Source organism: Panulirus ornatus, chromosome 47, assembly GCF_036320965.1.
Source record: "Panulirus ornatus isolate Po-2019 chromosome 47, ASM3632096v1, whole genome shotgun sequence".
NCBI classification, from domain to species: domain Eukaryota; kingdom Metazoa; phylum Arthropoda; class Malacostraca; order Decapoda; family Palinuridae; genus Panulirus; species Panulirus ornatus.
In genome coordinates this window covers 22,529,212-22,542,389 of record NC_092270.1, presented here as the reverse complement: position 1 = coordinate 22,542,389, position 13,178 = coordinate 22,529,212, and the positions used below count along the sequence as shown (strand labels likewise).

At 47.4% G+C, this 13,178-nt stretch overlaps 1 protein-coding gene across 1 annotated transcript in view; it reads right to left on the bottom strand.

Annotated features, from left to right (window-relative positions):
- The window catches only part of LOC139763678 (uncharacterized), a 79,005-nt gene that overhangs the window by 33,461 nt on the left and 32,366 nt on the right, over positions 1-13,178 (bottom strand). The window contains 3 exon segments of the mRNA XM_071689983.1: positions 1,677-1,744; positions 1,746-1,819; positions 4,108-4,196. Coding sequence (XP_071546084.1) covers positions 1,677-1,744; positions 1,746-1,819; positions 4,108-4,196 — 231 coding nt within the window.

Below are 13,178 nucleotides of genomic sequence, written 5' to 3'. Positions count from 1 at the left end.
CCACTCTCGTACTCCACTTCCCTCTCCCCTTCGCAGCTGTCACGAATACTGACATACAACTCTTCCTAACTCCACCTTGGATGGCTAACACCCCTTCACTCACTGCTGCTCCTCCTCCTAACACTACCTTCCTCCTCATCATCTCTCTTACTACTGGCCACGAACACTTCTTTCTCTGAACAAAAGCAAGTCGTATGACCAGACAGCATCCATTTTGTGTTCTGCAGTGTGTGCAGTCTCTCTGACGAAACGATAACTTTTTTCACTACTCCAATGATCGTCTAGTTACTCTGACCTGTGCTGTTTCCTGTGTTCATCAGTCCCTCCTCAACTCCCATAATCTTAAGAATGTTGAACCTCACAGTCTTCCTTCACATTACCAGTCTGATTCTGGCACGGAGACATCTGCTGGTGTTATACCGTCGCCTCGTACTAATATCTAGTCAGCTCTATATAAGAAGGCAAGTCAAGAAACAAGCACAAGAGTTAAACTGATAATCTCCAGTGGGTCAGAATCATGTGAGGGAGAAATGGCTGAAGTGAAAAACCAGATGAAAATGTGAGTTGTAAAGCGGAGGTCAGAGAGACGTTAGTGAGGGAGGTAATGATGAATGTCTGGCCCTCTGAGGTGAGAACCCAGGGACGTCGGCAACACAAGTCGTCACCTCAGATCTGCGAAGAACTGATCGTCAGGTCAAAATAATCAGACTAATTTTAACACGATAAAGATATGATCATGTGGTTCTGCTCATATCAAGGAAAGTGGTAATATTCAACATGACCAGTGACCAGGGCGTGTTGACGAACACCAGGGGTAAAGACGGGGGGGTGCGTGTCCCTGGTGGTCATGTCGGGGGTTCAAGGTAAGGATGGAGAGATCCTGGACGTAGACGTGTCAGGAAATACCACAGGAAGGAAGGAAGTAAGGAAGGAAGGAAGGAAGGAAGGAAGGAAGGAAGGAAGGAAGGAAGGAAGGAAGATGCAAGCGACCAATCACGTTTATAAGAAACGAAACCAAGATGGAATACGACAGTTGACGTTAAGCAAAGTTGAAAGGAATTGATTCAAGAAATGTATCATCACAATCACGACTGCTGAAATGGAAGGACTATGGGAGCACAAGGGAGCACAGAGGACCTCAAGGATGTCTGCTGCAGGACGCTCACAGTTCTACATTCACAATGTGTGTAGAGGAAGACATGATACTACAACACAAGGTTATACCTCATCCATCACTACAGACGGAGACAGGTCAGTAGGGCAGACTCCTCCTCCAGTTATCATTATAGATGGAGACAGAGCAGTGAAGGAGTAGAGTCTCCCTCACTCTGCAGGAGTAGAGTCTCCCTCACTCTCCACTCCTCCCTCTGACGGGCCAAAACAAGCTCCTCCAGCAGTTAGCTAGAGGATCACATGGGCGAGCCGGGAGAGATAACCACACAAGCAGACCACAAGTGCTTGATATTAGCCTACGTTTCTTCCAGTCCATGACGTCCTACCATAACATTTTGTGTGTGTGTGTGTGTGTGTGTGTGTGTGTGTGTGTGTGTGTGTGTGTGTGTGTACATGAGGTTAAGATATGGTGTATAGACAAAATCAACAGAGGGGAAAACACGACTTAAAAACACTCTACCCATTACACACATCTGTGTACACACAGGTGATGGTCCACTTACCTGTCTTTAAAGAGAAATTTTTCCCCCGAGGAGTGGACACAGACCCCTTTAGAGGAGAACTCTGTCCTCGGTGATGGAGATGATGTCCCGCACTCCACTCTGAAACCATCCTCCCCTCCACTGGCTGGGCAGCTCACACATCCCTGGAAGGGTGGCCACATATACTACATAGTACCTCCTGTGCCTCACACTCGAGATATTATATTGCATCAGTACCTGCCTCACCTGCCACGCTTGCTACACCCTCACCTTCTTATACAAGGTTCCTCTGTCCAGTGAGTCACAAGCACACAACCACTTTATCTGACGATCTGTCTAACTGTCTGTCTAAGTATCATATAATGTTCTACAGCAAAAAAGATTCGAACCCTCTATCATTTGCCTGGGATCTGGGTACGATATCAACTGAGCTATGCTATCCATCTCTCACACAAATGGTATGGGGGTTCGAATCCATTCTCTTGGAGGTCATTCCATGTTCTGTGAGCAAAAATGTGTATATCTGAAGGAATAATAGTTCCAACAATGTTATATGGTTGCGAGGCGTGGGCTATAGATAGGGTTGTGCGGAGGAGGGTGGATGTGTTGGAAATGAGATGTTTGAGGACAATATGTGGTGTGAGGTGGTTTGATCAAGTAATGAAAGGGTAAGAGAGATGTGTGGTAATGAAAAGAGTGTGGTATATATGTGCATGTGAGTGGATGGGTCTTTCTTCGTCTGTTTCCTGGCGCTAACTCGCTAACGCGGGAAAGTTTAATGCCCCCATGACCCAATTTCTACCCATGTCTGTATCGAAAACTCCTCACAACTCTCGTCTCTCCTTTGACGGTTCTGTAATTCCACCTCTTGACTCAATCAATGAACATACTTGGTATTACTGTAACATCCACTTTATCACGGAAACCCCCACATTACAGGAATGGCTAAGTCTCCCTCTATGAAACTGGGTGTCCTGTTTAGATGTTGAAATTTCTTTTCATCCAAACAGTTGCTCCGTTTGTATCCGTCCTTGTATGGAGTACTGCTCTCACATCTGGGGTGGTTCCTCTCTTCATACAGTTGAGTCGAAAGCGGTCCGAATTATAAATTGTCCTTGGCTAACTCCCAAACTTGATCCCCTTGCCCTACGCCACAGTGTTGGTTAACTTTCCCTTTACTATAGGTATTACTTTGGTTTTTGCTCCCGAGAGCTGGCTGCTTGTGTGCCCCCACCACTAGCTAGACCACGCAATACTCGGTAAGCTGTTGCGTCACATGATTATTGTGTGGCCATCAGCAACTCATGGGTAGGCCGTTCTGATACCTGCTTCTTTCTCTCCACCTCGAGGTTGTGGAACTCTCTACCTTCTCATGTCTTTCCCACAACTGTGACTTGAAGCATTTCAAAACACTTTCTCATGTCTCCTCTATTTCCTTTCATTAACCTCTCTATATTTCAATTAAGACCCGGCCATGATGAGGATTTCTGTTCGTGACTGGAGCCTTCAACAGAAAAAGAAAAAGAATATTCTTCCTGTTCCCTTAAAGCAGACGACACAGGTTAATGATGGTAGATTACCACAAAATGGCCAGGGTGAGATTATTGATAACAACACTGCATTCCATAATGATTTCCTTCTGTTAGTCACGTATGTCTGTACATACAAGCACGACCTCTGGATCACATCTCTCACATCTGATCTATTGATATATTTTCTGAAGGAATCTTGTCTGTCTGAGATGGAGTCTCTCTTTCCTCAACTGTTTCACTTTCTTTAAAAACTCAAAAGTATCAACACCAGACAGCTTCCACGTCTGGCATCTCCAACGTCTTCCCCCTCACGTGATCATCCTAGTGTATGACGTCATGCACTCTGATGATCATAGTGGACTTAGCAAGGCACGATCCATCGGTGACATACTCTCCCGCAGTGGTAACCTCTGGTCATACATCCGCACATACATTTTGGAGAATCCAGTCGTGGAGTTCTTGATGTTTTAAAACCTTAAGATACGATCAGCTATACTGGGTGTGATGGAGCAGACCACAGTGTAGAATATAGTGGGTAGATGTTAGTGAAGTAGAGGATAAAGGGGTAGAGAATAGTAGAGCAGAGGACAGTGGGGTGGCTATGATATAGTGTGGTAACAGTAGGTGGGGGTAAGATATAATATAGTGTGGTAATAGTTGATGGGGTAGATATGATGAGGTGAGGTAACAGTAGGTGGGGGTAGTAATAATATAGTGTGGTAACGGTATTTGAGAGTAAAATATCACTTGGTATTATAACAGTAGGTGAGAGTAAGATGTCACCTGGTGTGATCACACTAGGTGGGGGTAAGATATCACCTGGTATGATAACACTAGGTGGGGGCAAGATATCACCTGGTATGATAACACTAGGTGGGGGCAAGATATCACCTGGTATGATAACATTAAGTTTGGCTTACCATTGATGGATGTGACCAGGAGAGCCAGGGTGAGCACCAGACACAGCCAGTGTGGGTCAGGTGGGGTGTGGGAGGCTGTCATCTTCAACCTACAAGAAGAAAACATAATACGTTACGTATGCTACTGACCTCTCTCTCTCTCTCTCTCTCTCTCTCTCTCTCTCTCTCTCTCTCTCTCTCTCTCTCTCTCTCTCTCTCTCTCTATGTATATACATTCATTTATCTATAATTACCCAAGCGCCAAATTCTACGACAAAACCCTGGTCCTACCCAGGACCTTCCCCTGCAGTTCAAGACGTCTGAGAATATGGGTTATGGTTAGGTTAGGTTAGGTTAGGTTAGGTTAGGTTAGGTTAGGTTAGGTTAGGTCGCCCTTCTTAGGGATGGGATGTACCAACACATGCTTCCTAGAAGAAGGAAAAATTTTGGTCTTCATACAGTTATGGAATAGACGAGCAAGCACAGGTGCAAGTTCAGAGGCACACTCTTTCATTACACGGGGATGGACGCCATCAGGACCATAAGCCTTGCTTACGTCCAGAGAGAGAAGTGCTTTTTGGACAGTCCGAAAAGAGATTACGGGAAGAGGCATAGGATTAGTAAGAGGAGCATCAGAGGTGAAGGAATGTTAGAGTCATCCAAGGTGGAGTTAGAGGAGAAACGGGAACCAAAGAAAGTTACTTTGTCTGCAGGAAAGACAGCTATTGTGTCGTCTGAATGAAAATATGAAGGAAATTGTTAGCGATGCCTTTTGCAAAAGACCAGAGATACCTATCAGTGGATGACGAGGAGTGGTTATCGCACTTCCTTTGGATAAAGGAACACTTCACCTCACGGATGACGTACTTGTAATGATTACGGCCTGTGATAACAGCCAATGGCAGTCAGAGGAAGGAGAGTTTTTCCAAGCCTGATGTGCCTGATCCCTTGCTTGAATGGTCTCAGAACAGGAACGGTTGAACCATGGATTGGATGAAGAGGTCGTCTTGGAGGAAGAGGGGATAAATGCTTACAATCCCAACACAATAACCTCTGCTATGCGTTTGGCAGACATAATCATTACCACATAAGTGACTATGTATATAAGTGTTCCGTGCAGTAAAGGGATGAGCACAACATCTTTAGAAGAGGAATTGAAAATTTTGAAACCCTTTTAATTCCCTGTACCTGTAGTGAAAGGATAAGAATCCTGTAGCGTACACACACACACACACACACACACACACACACACATTCCAATATTCACAAACAATCTATTACCCCACAACTAACTAGTCGCTGTCATAAATATGATTCTCTCAAAGCCTAAACTTTCTGATGACGTTCCTCTGCTTCTGTTCACATCTCCAGTAATAACCCACATACAGGATTGTGTTTCACAACCTGAGGTTGTGTTGTTCCATCGTCAACAACCTTGTGGCACGGGTCATGCCTGGACATGTCATCTCCAAACTTGGACCTCATTTGGTTCAGGACATAAAAACATTTTCATTCTGTGTTACCCACTTTCCTCCCAGCTATAAAACCATATTTTTACCATGTAAATTCCTACTAAGAGGTCATCATATCCTTCCCTCCCCAGGTTTAACTCTTTTACTAATGAGACTTGAGTGAAAGCCTCAGAGAGTGGCTGTCTGTCACCCCCACAACACACACACACACACACACACACACACATAGTGGGGCGCTGGTTGATGCCCCCATGTTTACAGTCTGTAATAAGATCACCAAATGATTAACCACCAAGACTACCACACTACCCATCCATGTTCCAGACTACCACAACCAGTCTCTGAACAATAAGTCTGGAGTTGTCTTCACTACAAAGTCCTCACTATGTTGCTGCACAGTGTTATTGTTGCACAGTATCACCCAGGCGATTTACCTGGTGACCTCCACGGAGAGGGATCTTCACTCACTGCACTTCCTCATAAAGCTGGCTCTGTGAGCCAACTCGGCTCCTCGGTATCGCTGACACGACGAACTCTGGAAAATTCTTTTGCTATTTTCCTCAGAGAATTACTGGCCGTCATTGGGGCGATGCTTCTGTCTCTGGCTGACGTCTATAATATTGTTGCTACGGTAATGGTGGGACACGTCCTCTCTCCCTCTCAGGTTAGGTTAGGTAATGGTGGGACACGTCCTCTCTCCCTCTCAGGTTATATCCTTTTCCTCTGATGACTTTTTATTTATGTTTGAGTCACTCTTCTTCTGTGGTCATCTGGACAAGATACTTGTCTTATCAGAACTGGAGAATGTCTCCTTCCCCAGACTCGCATCTAGCCTTTATCTCTGCACAAAATCAGAGAAAATATCTTATTGGCGGAGCGAACTACTTCTGGCTATACAGATATTCTCTTGTCTCCTACAGAACATTTTCTGGTTTTTGGCCACAATGTCTCGAACAACCTCTGCTCATCTACTTTTCCTTAATGACAACACTGTACGTTTTTCTACATCCAGCAACAACTAATTTTGTTTCCTCCATAGATCCTGAATTTCTCCTCAGCTTTCGTTACTTTCAACATGATGAGTCTGACTCGATCACCAGTTTGGTTTACCAAGGAACAGTACACCACGGCCATGTCCATGCCTGTCTTGCTGATCAACATGTAAGTGAAATTTTGGAGAATCCTGCGTTGAGTTCTTGATATTCCACAACCGGTACGCCTCAGGTGAGGTGCGACACTGGTGCCCAGTGAGTCATTACTCATGTGTACAAGACAACTGAGCTTTACCTTATCTTATGTAAACATTCTGATGACCTTGGAGGCTCCTCTACCCCCACAGCTGGGTCTGGCACCTTACCTTACCTTACGATAGTTTCCTGGACGCTGGTTATCTTGGTAGAGTCGACCATGGTCGCCTCTCGTGGAGGTTTCCGGTTCTCTCTTGCTTCACTTCTCGTCGTGTGAGACAAAGACAATTTGCCTCGTTTGCCTCAGCCGTGAGGCCGACTGAGGCTCTTGACTGGGCGGGAATCAATAACCAGCGGACCAGGTTACGGAACCACTTGGCGAGTTGTGTGGGTCGTCCAGACCAGTCGTGCTGACGGCCTTGGGGTCGTCTACTGCTCCACTCACCACCACCACAAGATGACGACTACGCTGCTAAGTCCTCCACCCCACAAGGAAGTGTCAAAGTAAATCGATGATAGAAAACGCAAGGTGGACCTATCTTTATCCCCGCACGAAGAACTTCACCCGTGCAGGGAGAACTGGTGGTCCTCATCATGTTGTTATTGTTGTATAATGATTGATTCATACAATCTGACGTCTACCTCATGATACCTCCCCCCCCCCCCACACAGCTGGCTGGGGGGGGGGGGGGGCTGCTGCTGTGCTGCTCCTTTGATCAGTCAGGTTGTTGGAGGCAACGTTTCGTTAGGCCTCAACATTTCTAATAAAACTTACCTTAAAAACACATTAACTCCTTCAGCACCTCATGATTTAATACAGTAGGGGAGGAGGGGCTCCAGTGGTAACAGCTGACTGCCAGCATAAGGAAACAAACTGGTAATACTGAGTTGTTCACTCCCTCAGAAACTGACTATATCGTCATGTTAATCTTATCCTCAGGTTAATGTTAGAGCAGTTGATAAAGTTAATAATATCCAATCATTAAGTACAACAGTTGTAGTCGACTATTGTCTACCATCACAAGTATAACAGTTGTAATGATTTGTATAATGACAAGACGAGACGATAACCAGGACACGTCCACAACACCTCGGCCCATCAGCACGAACTAATTACCTAACCACCAAACTGGCCTTGTCTGAATTACGGCTTCACACTCACCACCATGTCTGGGTAAGGCAGGAGTGGTAGTGGGTAAGGCAGAAGTGGTAGTGGGTAAGGCAGGGGTGGTAGTGGGTAAGGCAGGGGTGGTACTGGGTAAGGCAGGGGTGGTACTGGGTAAGGCAGGGGTGGTACTGGGTAAGGCAGAAGTGGTACTGGGTAAGGCAGGGGTGGTACTGGGTAAGGCAGGGGTGGTACTGGGTAAGGCAGGGGTGGTACTGGGTAAGGCAGGGGTGGTAGTGGGTAAGGCAGGGGTGGTACTGGGTAAGGCAGAAGTGGTACTGGGTAAGGCAGAAGTGGTAGTGGGTAAGGCAGAAGTGGTAGTGGGTAAGGGGGGGTGGTACTGGGTAAGGCAGAAGTGGTAGTGGGTAAGGCAGGGGTGGTACTGGGTAAGGCAGGGGTGGTACTGGGTAAGGCAGAAGTGGTACTGGGTAAGGCAGGGGTGGTACTGGGTAAGGCAGGGGTGGTACTGGGTAAGGCAGGGGTGGTAGTGGGTAAGGCAGGGGTGGTACTGGGTAAGGCAGAAGTGGTACTGGGTAAGGCAGAAGTGGTAGTGGGTAAGGGGGGGTGGTACTGGGTAAGGCAGGGGTGGTACTGGGTAAGGCAGAAGTGGTAGTGGGTAAGGCAGGGGTGGTACTGGGTAAGGCAGGGGTGGTACTGGGTAAGGCAGGAGTGGTAGTGGGTAAGGGGGGGTGGTACTGGGTAAGGGGGGGAGGTTCTGTTCTTTTCTTTCTTTATCATTCAGTTTTTGTTTCGCTTTTATAATATTTACATTTTCTCTCACTATTACTGTCCACGTACTGCACTTTATGCCTTGTACACACAGTAGTGAAGAACTTATTATAGGTTTATAACCTATTCTTTTAAGAACAGATTATAGGTAAGAATACAGATCAGCAAGCAAGCCAATACAACTAAAATGTTTATTGAAACCCTGGCGATCTTATATACACAATAATAAGATTCCCATAGTATTGTTCACAAACAGTTTCTCCACTCCACCATAACCACGCCTCACCTGCCTCGTCATATACCCCGTCACAGGTAAACAAAAGCATAAAGCTTAATACCAAGTCAAACTGAGAAAATTACTGGCTGTCTGGTAACCACAACCATGTAACGACCGCTTAACCAGACAATCATTCTTTCAGTACTGTTCCACCTCCCGGCATGAAGACGTGGCTGGCTTTCTGAGAGCTGCAGGGGCCTCATAGAATGGACTCCTGGGGCAGGCAGGTGAGGGAAGGTATAATACTTTCCAGCCTATGGCAGTTACCCATTTATCGTCCAGCTCTGAGGGGAGGATGAGCAGCAGGGGCGACTGTGAACTTGGCTGTCGTCTACAGAACTGGATCCTGGACCCACGTAATGACCAAGGCTGACCCCTGCGTCAACACCTCCCTGCATTACCCCTACCCCAACACCTCCCTGCAGTACACCTGCGTCAACACCTCCCTGCAGTACCCCCACCCCAACACCTCCCTGCAGTACCCCTACCCCTGCGTCAACACCTCCCTGCAGTACCCTTACCCCTGCGTCAACACCTCCCTGCAGTACCCCTACCCCTGCGTCAACACCTCCCTGCAGTACCCCTACTCCTGCGTCAACACCTCCCTGCAGTACCCCTGCGTCAACACCTCCCTGCAGTACCCCTACGTCAACACCTCCCTGCAGTACCCCTGCGTCAACACCTTCCTGCAGTACCCCTAACCCTGCGTCAACACCTTCCTGCAGTACCCCTGCGTCAACACCTCCCTGCAGTACCCCTACCCCTGCGTCAACACCTTCCTGCAGTACCCCTACCCCTACGTCAACACCTCCCTGCAGTACCCCTACCCCTGCGTCAACACCTCCCTGCAGTAACCCTACCCCTACGTCAACACCTCCCTGCAGTACCCCTACCCCTGCGTCAACACCTCCCTGCAGTACCCCTACCCCTGCGTCAACACCTCCCTGCAGTACCCCTACCCCTACGTCAACACCTCCCTGCAGTACCCCTACCCCTGCGTCAACACCTCCCTGCAGTATCCCTGCGTCAACACCTCCCTGCAGTACCCCTGCGTCAACACCATCCTGCAGTACCCCTGCGTCAACACCTCCCTGCAGTACCCCTACCCCTGCGTCAACACCTCCCTGCAGTACCCCTACGTCAACACCTCCCTGCAGTACCCCTGCGTCAACACCTCCCTGCAGTACCCCTACCCCTGCGTCAACACCTCCCTGCAGTACCCCTGCGTCAACACCTCCCTGCAGTACCCCTGCGTCAACACCTCCCTGCAGTACCCCTACCGCTGATATGATCATGAGGAACCCATGGAGTTGTGTACACACCTCAGGTTTACTCTCCAGTAAGGGACAAGAAAGTTTGATTCTTGTGGTAATATTTCAAGTGTTACTAACTTTGTACCTTTACTGTGTGTGTGTCTCTCGTCACCACATGACAAGTAGCTAAGCCTCATCAGAAGGTCCACATATTTACATGTCTGGGATTCATATTTTCTCCCATACTTCCCGAGGATTTCTTGGCCAACATTTATCATTATCATAACATGAATATTCACATCAGTGGAGGAAGCTGAAAAATCCTGAAGAAGTTCTTGATATTTCTTGGTCAGCGAATCATATTTCGAATTGCCTTAATAAATCCAACCAAACTTTCTCTTAGAAGTGTATAAGTCAAGTTTAATAAACTTTGATATATCGGTTCCTTAATTTACTTTGATATATCGGTTCCTTAATAAATTTAGATAAATCGGTTCCTTAATAAACTTAGATATATCGGTTCCTTAATAAACTTGGATACATCGGTTCCTTAACAAACTTAGATATATCGGTTCCTTAATAAACTTGGATACATCGGTTCCTTAATAAACTTAGATATATCGGTTCCTTATGTTCATAATGTTCCTCCCACATCCAACCAACCATATTTCAAAGCCAATGTTAACTACAGTGTGACCAGTAACATGGTAACAAGTTAACCACCAGCACAGTGTGACCAGTAACATGGTAACAAGTTAACCACCAGCACCAACTTCTCTACACAACCGTCAAGAGCAATCATAAACATCCTCTCCCGTCACACTAGGGAGTTGCTATGTCTTATTGTAGCGTCACGTGTTGTACTGTGTGACGCACGACCTGCCACACCATCATAGCGTCACGTGTTGTGCCCTTCCGTCACTCCGGCCATAAGGTAATACACTCATGCTCATTCATGTTACTGACTGAACTACGTACACGTATTGCTGTTCTCTTGGACTGCTGTCACCACTGCTGCATCCAGACCTGCTGTTGTGAACGTGTCGAGAGGTGGCCATACAGCAGGCGTCACCATAGTGACGTACAACACTGTCATCATAACTTGTGACGTGGGAAATCTGAGACAGACGATGGCGTGTGGTTGGTTGGTTGGCGCCTGCTACCTGACCTTAATGTCATTTCCACAGTTGTAGCGGCCAGCACACGGCTTGTGGCGGCTCGCCACCACACAATGATGGTTGACCCGACCACTGCTTCGCCCACACCGCCAGCAGCAGCAGCAGGGGTAGGTGGGCTGCCAGACCTTACCTCCGTCAGCAGGGACTGGTGGGCCGGAACTGCTCTACCCTATACCCTTATCTACCTACCCACTTGCCTCGCTGTGGCAGTCGACCAGAAGACCTGCCTCGCTTACCTCACCAACGTTGCTTGACCTACCCTCCTCCTCACTTGTCTCCCGGGGAAGAGCAAGTTGAACACTCCATCTGTCAGTAACATCTCAATCCTTCCTACACCACGCGTACTGGCCCACCATGGCCACCATCTTGCCTTCATCGAGATAAAAAGAGAGTCGTCCTTCCCGCTTAGCTGCCGTCTCTCTGCCAGATGGACACATTTAACCATTGTGTCACAGATCATAACATGCAAAAGGTGGAATTACAAGGAAAATTATGAGATGGATATACAACGTTTTAACTAACAGATCACAACACGTACTTGTCAACCATGCCACCTCCTGCGTCTCCACAATAAAAAAGTTCAGATCTGCCAAGCAAGTGTACTTGCACCCTCCTGTTCCTCATTCTTATACCTGACTTGACGCAAACACGAGCCACAGTTTCATAGCATCTTCTTCAGACGATACGAGAATAAGTACGAAAATCACATCAATAAAAGATGCCAAAAGGCTGCTAGAGACATGAGCGAAGTCTTTATCTGGGTAACTGAGAATAACATACTTTTCAATGGAGATGAATGTAAACTCCTCTGGTATGAGGAACATGAAGAAATATAACAACACAGAACACCGGACAGATACAGACGCCATCATAAACCAGTTGACTAACGTGAAAGACCTTGGCGTAGTAATGTCTGACGACCTAACCTTCAGCGAACACAACAAAACAACGGTTGCCTCATGCTGAGGGGGCAGGCTGGATCCTGCGGACCTTTAAGACAAGTAAAGAAAACCAAAGATGATATTTTTCAAGGCTCTAACACTCACGAACTGAATATTGTTGCGTTCTTACATCACTCTACACAGCCGGCGAAATTGAGGATTTAGAAAGTGTCCAAAAGATCTTTCACAGCCCATGCTAATGTGGTAACGGAACTGAATTACTGTGTGGAGACAAGAGAAGTATATCATCATCTATACATGGAAAATCCTACAAGTTATGGTTCCCAACCTACATTAGGAAACAAAATCCTGCTGGCACGACAGGCATGGAAGACTTTGAAAAATACTACCTCTGAAATCCAAAGGTGCTATATGCACAAGATGAGACAACACCTTAAATATCCGGCTCCAAGACTCTTCAACACCTTGCCATCTACCGTCAGAAACAGCCTGGGATGCTGCACGGGAGAGAAGGTCAAATGTGCACTAGACAAGTACATGTGGGCCTGAGGACTGCGGCTTCCAACAGCTTGGTCGACCAACGACCCGATCCAACAGCCTGGGCCCAGCCTGGCTGTGGGGGTGAAGACCACCGAAGACCTCACAAGGTGTTCACAAGATGACAGGGTTGCCTGGCTGCACCAAGCCACGAGAGGCAAGAGGCTGGTTAGGCCTGGTGAGGGAGGGTTGTGAGGCTGGTGAGGGAGAGTTGTGAGGCTGGTGAGGGAGGGTTGTGAGGATGGCGAGGGAGGGTTGTGAGGATGGCGAGGGAGGGTTGTGAGGCTGGTGAGGTCCGGTGAGGGAGGGTTGTGAGGTTGGTGAGGGAGGATTGTGAGGCTGGCGAGGGAGGGTTGTGAGGCTGGCGAGGGAAGGTTGTGAGGCCTGGTGAG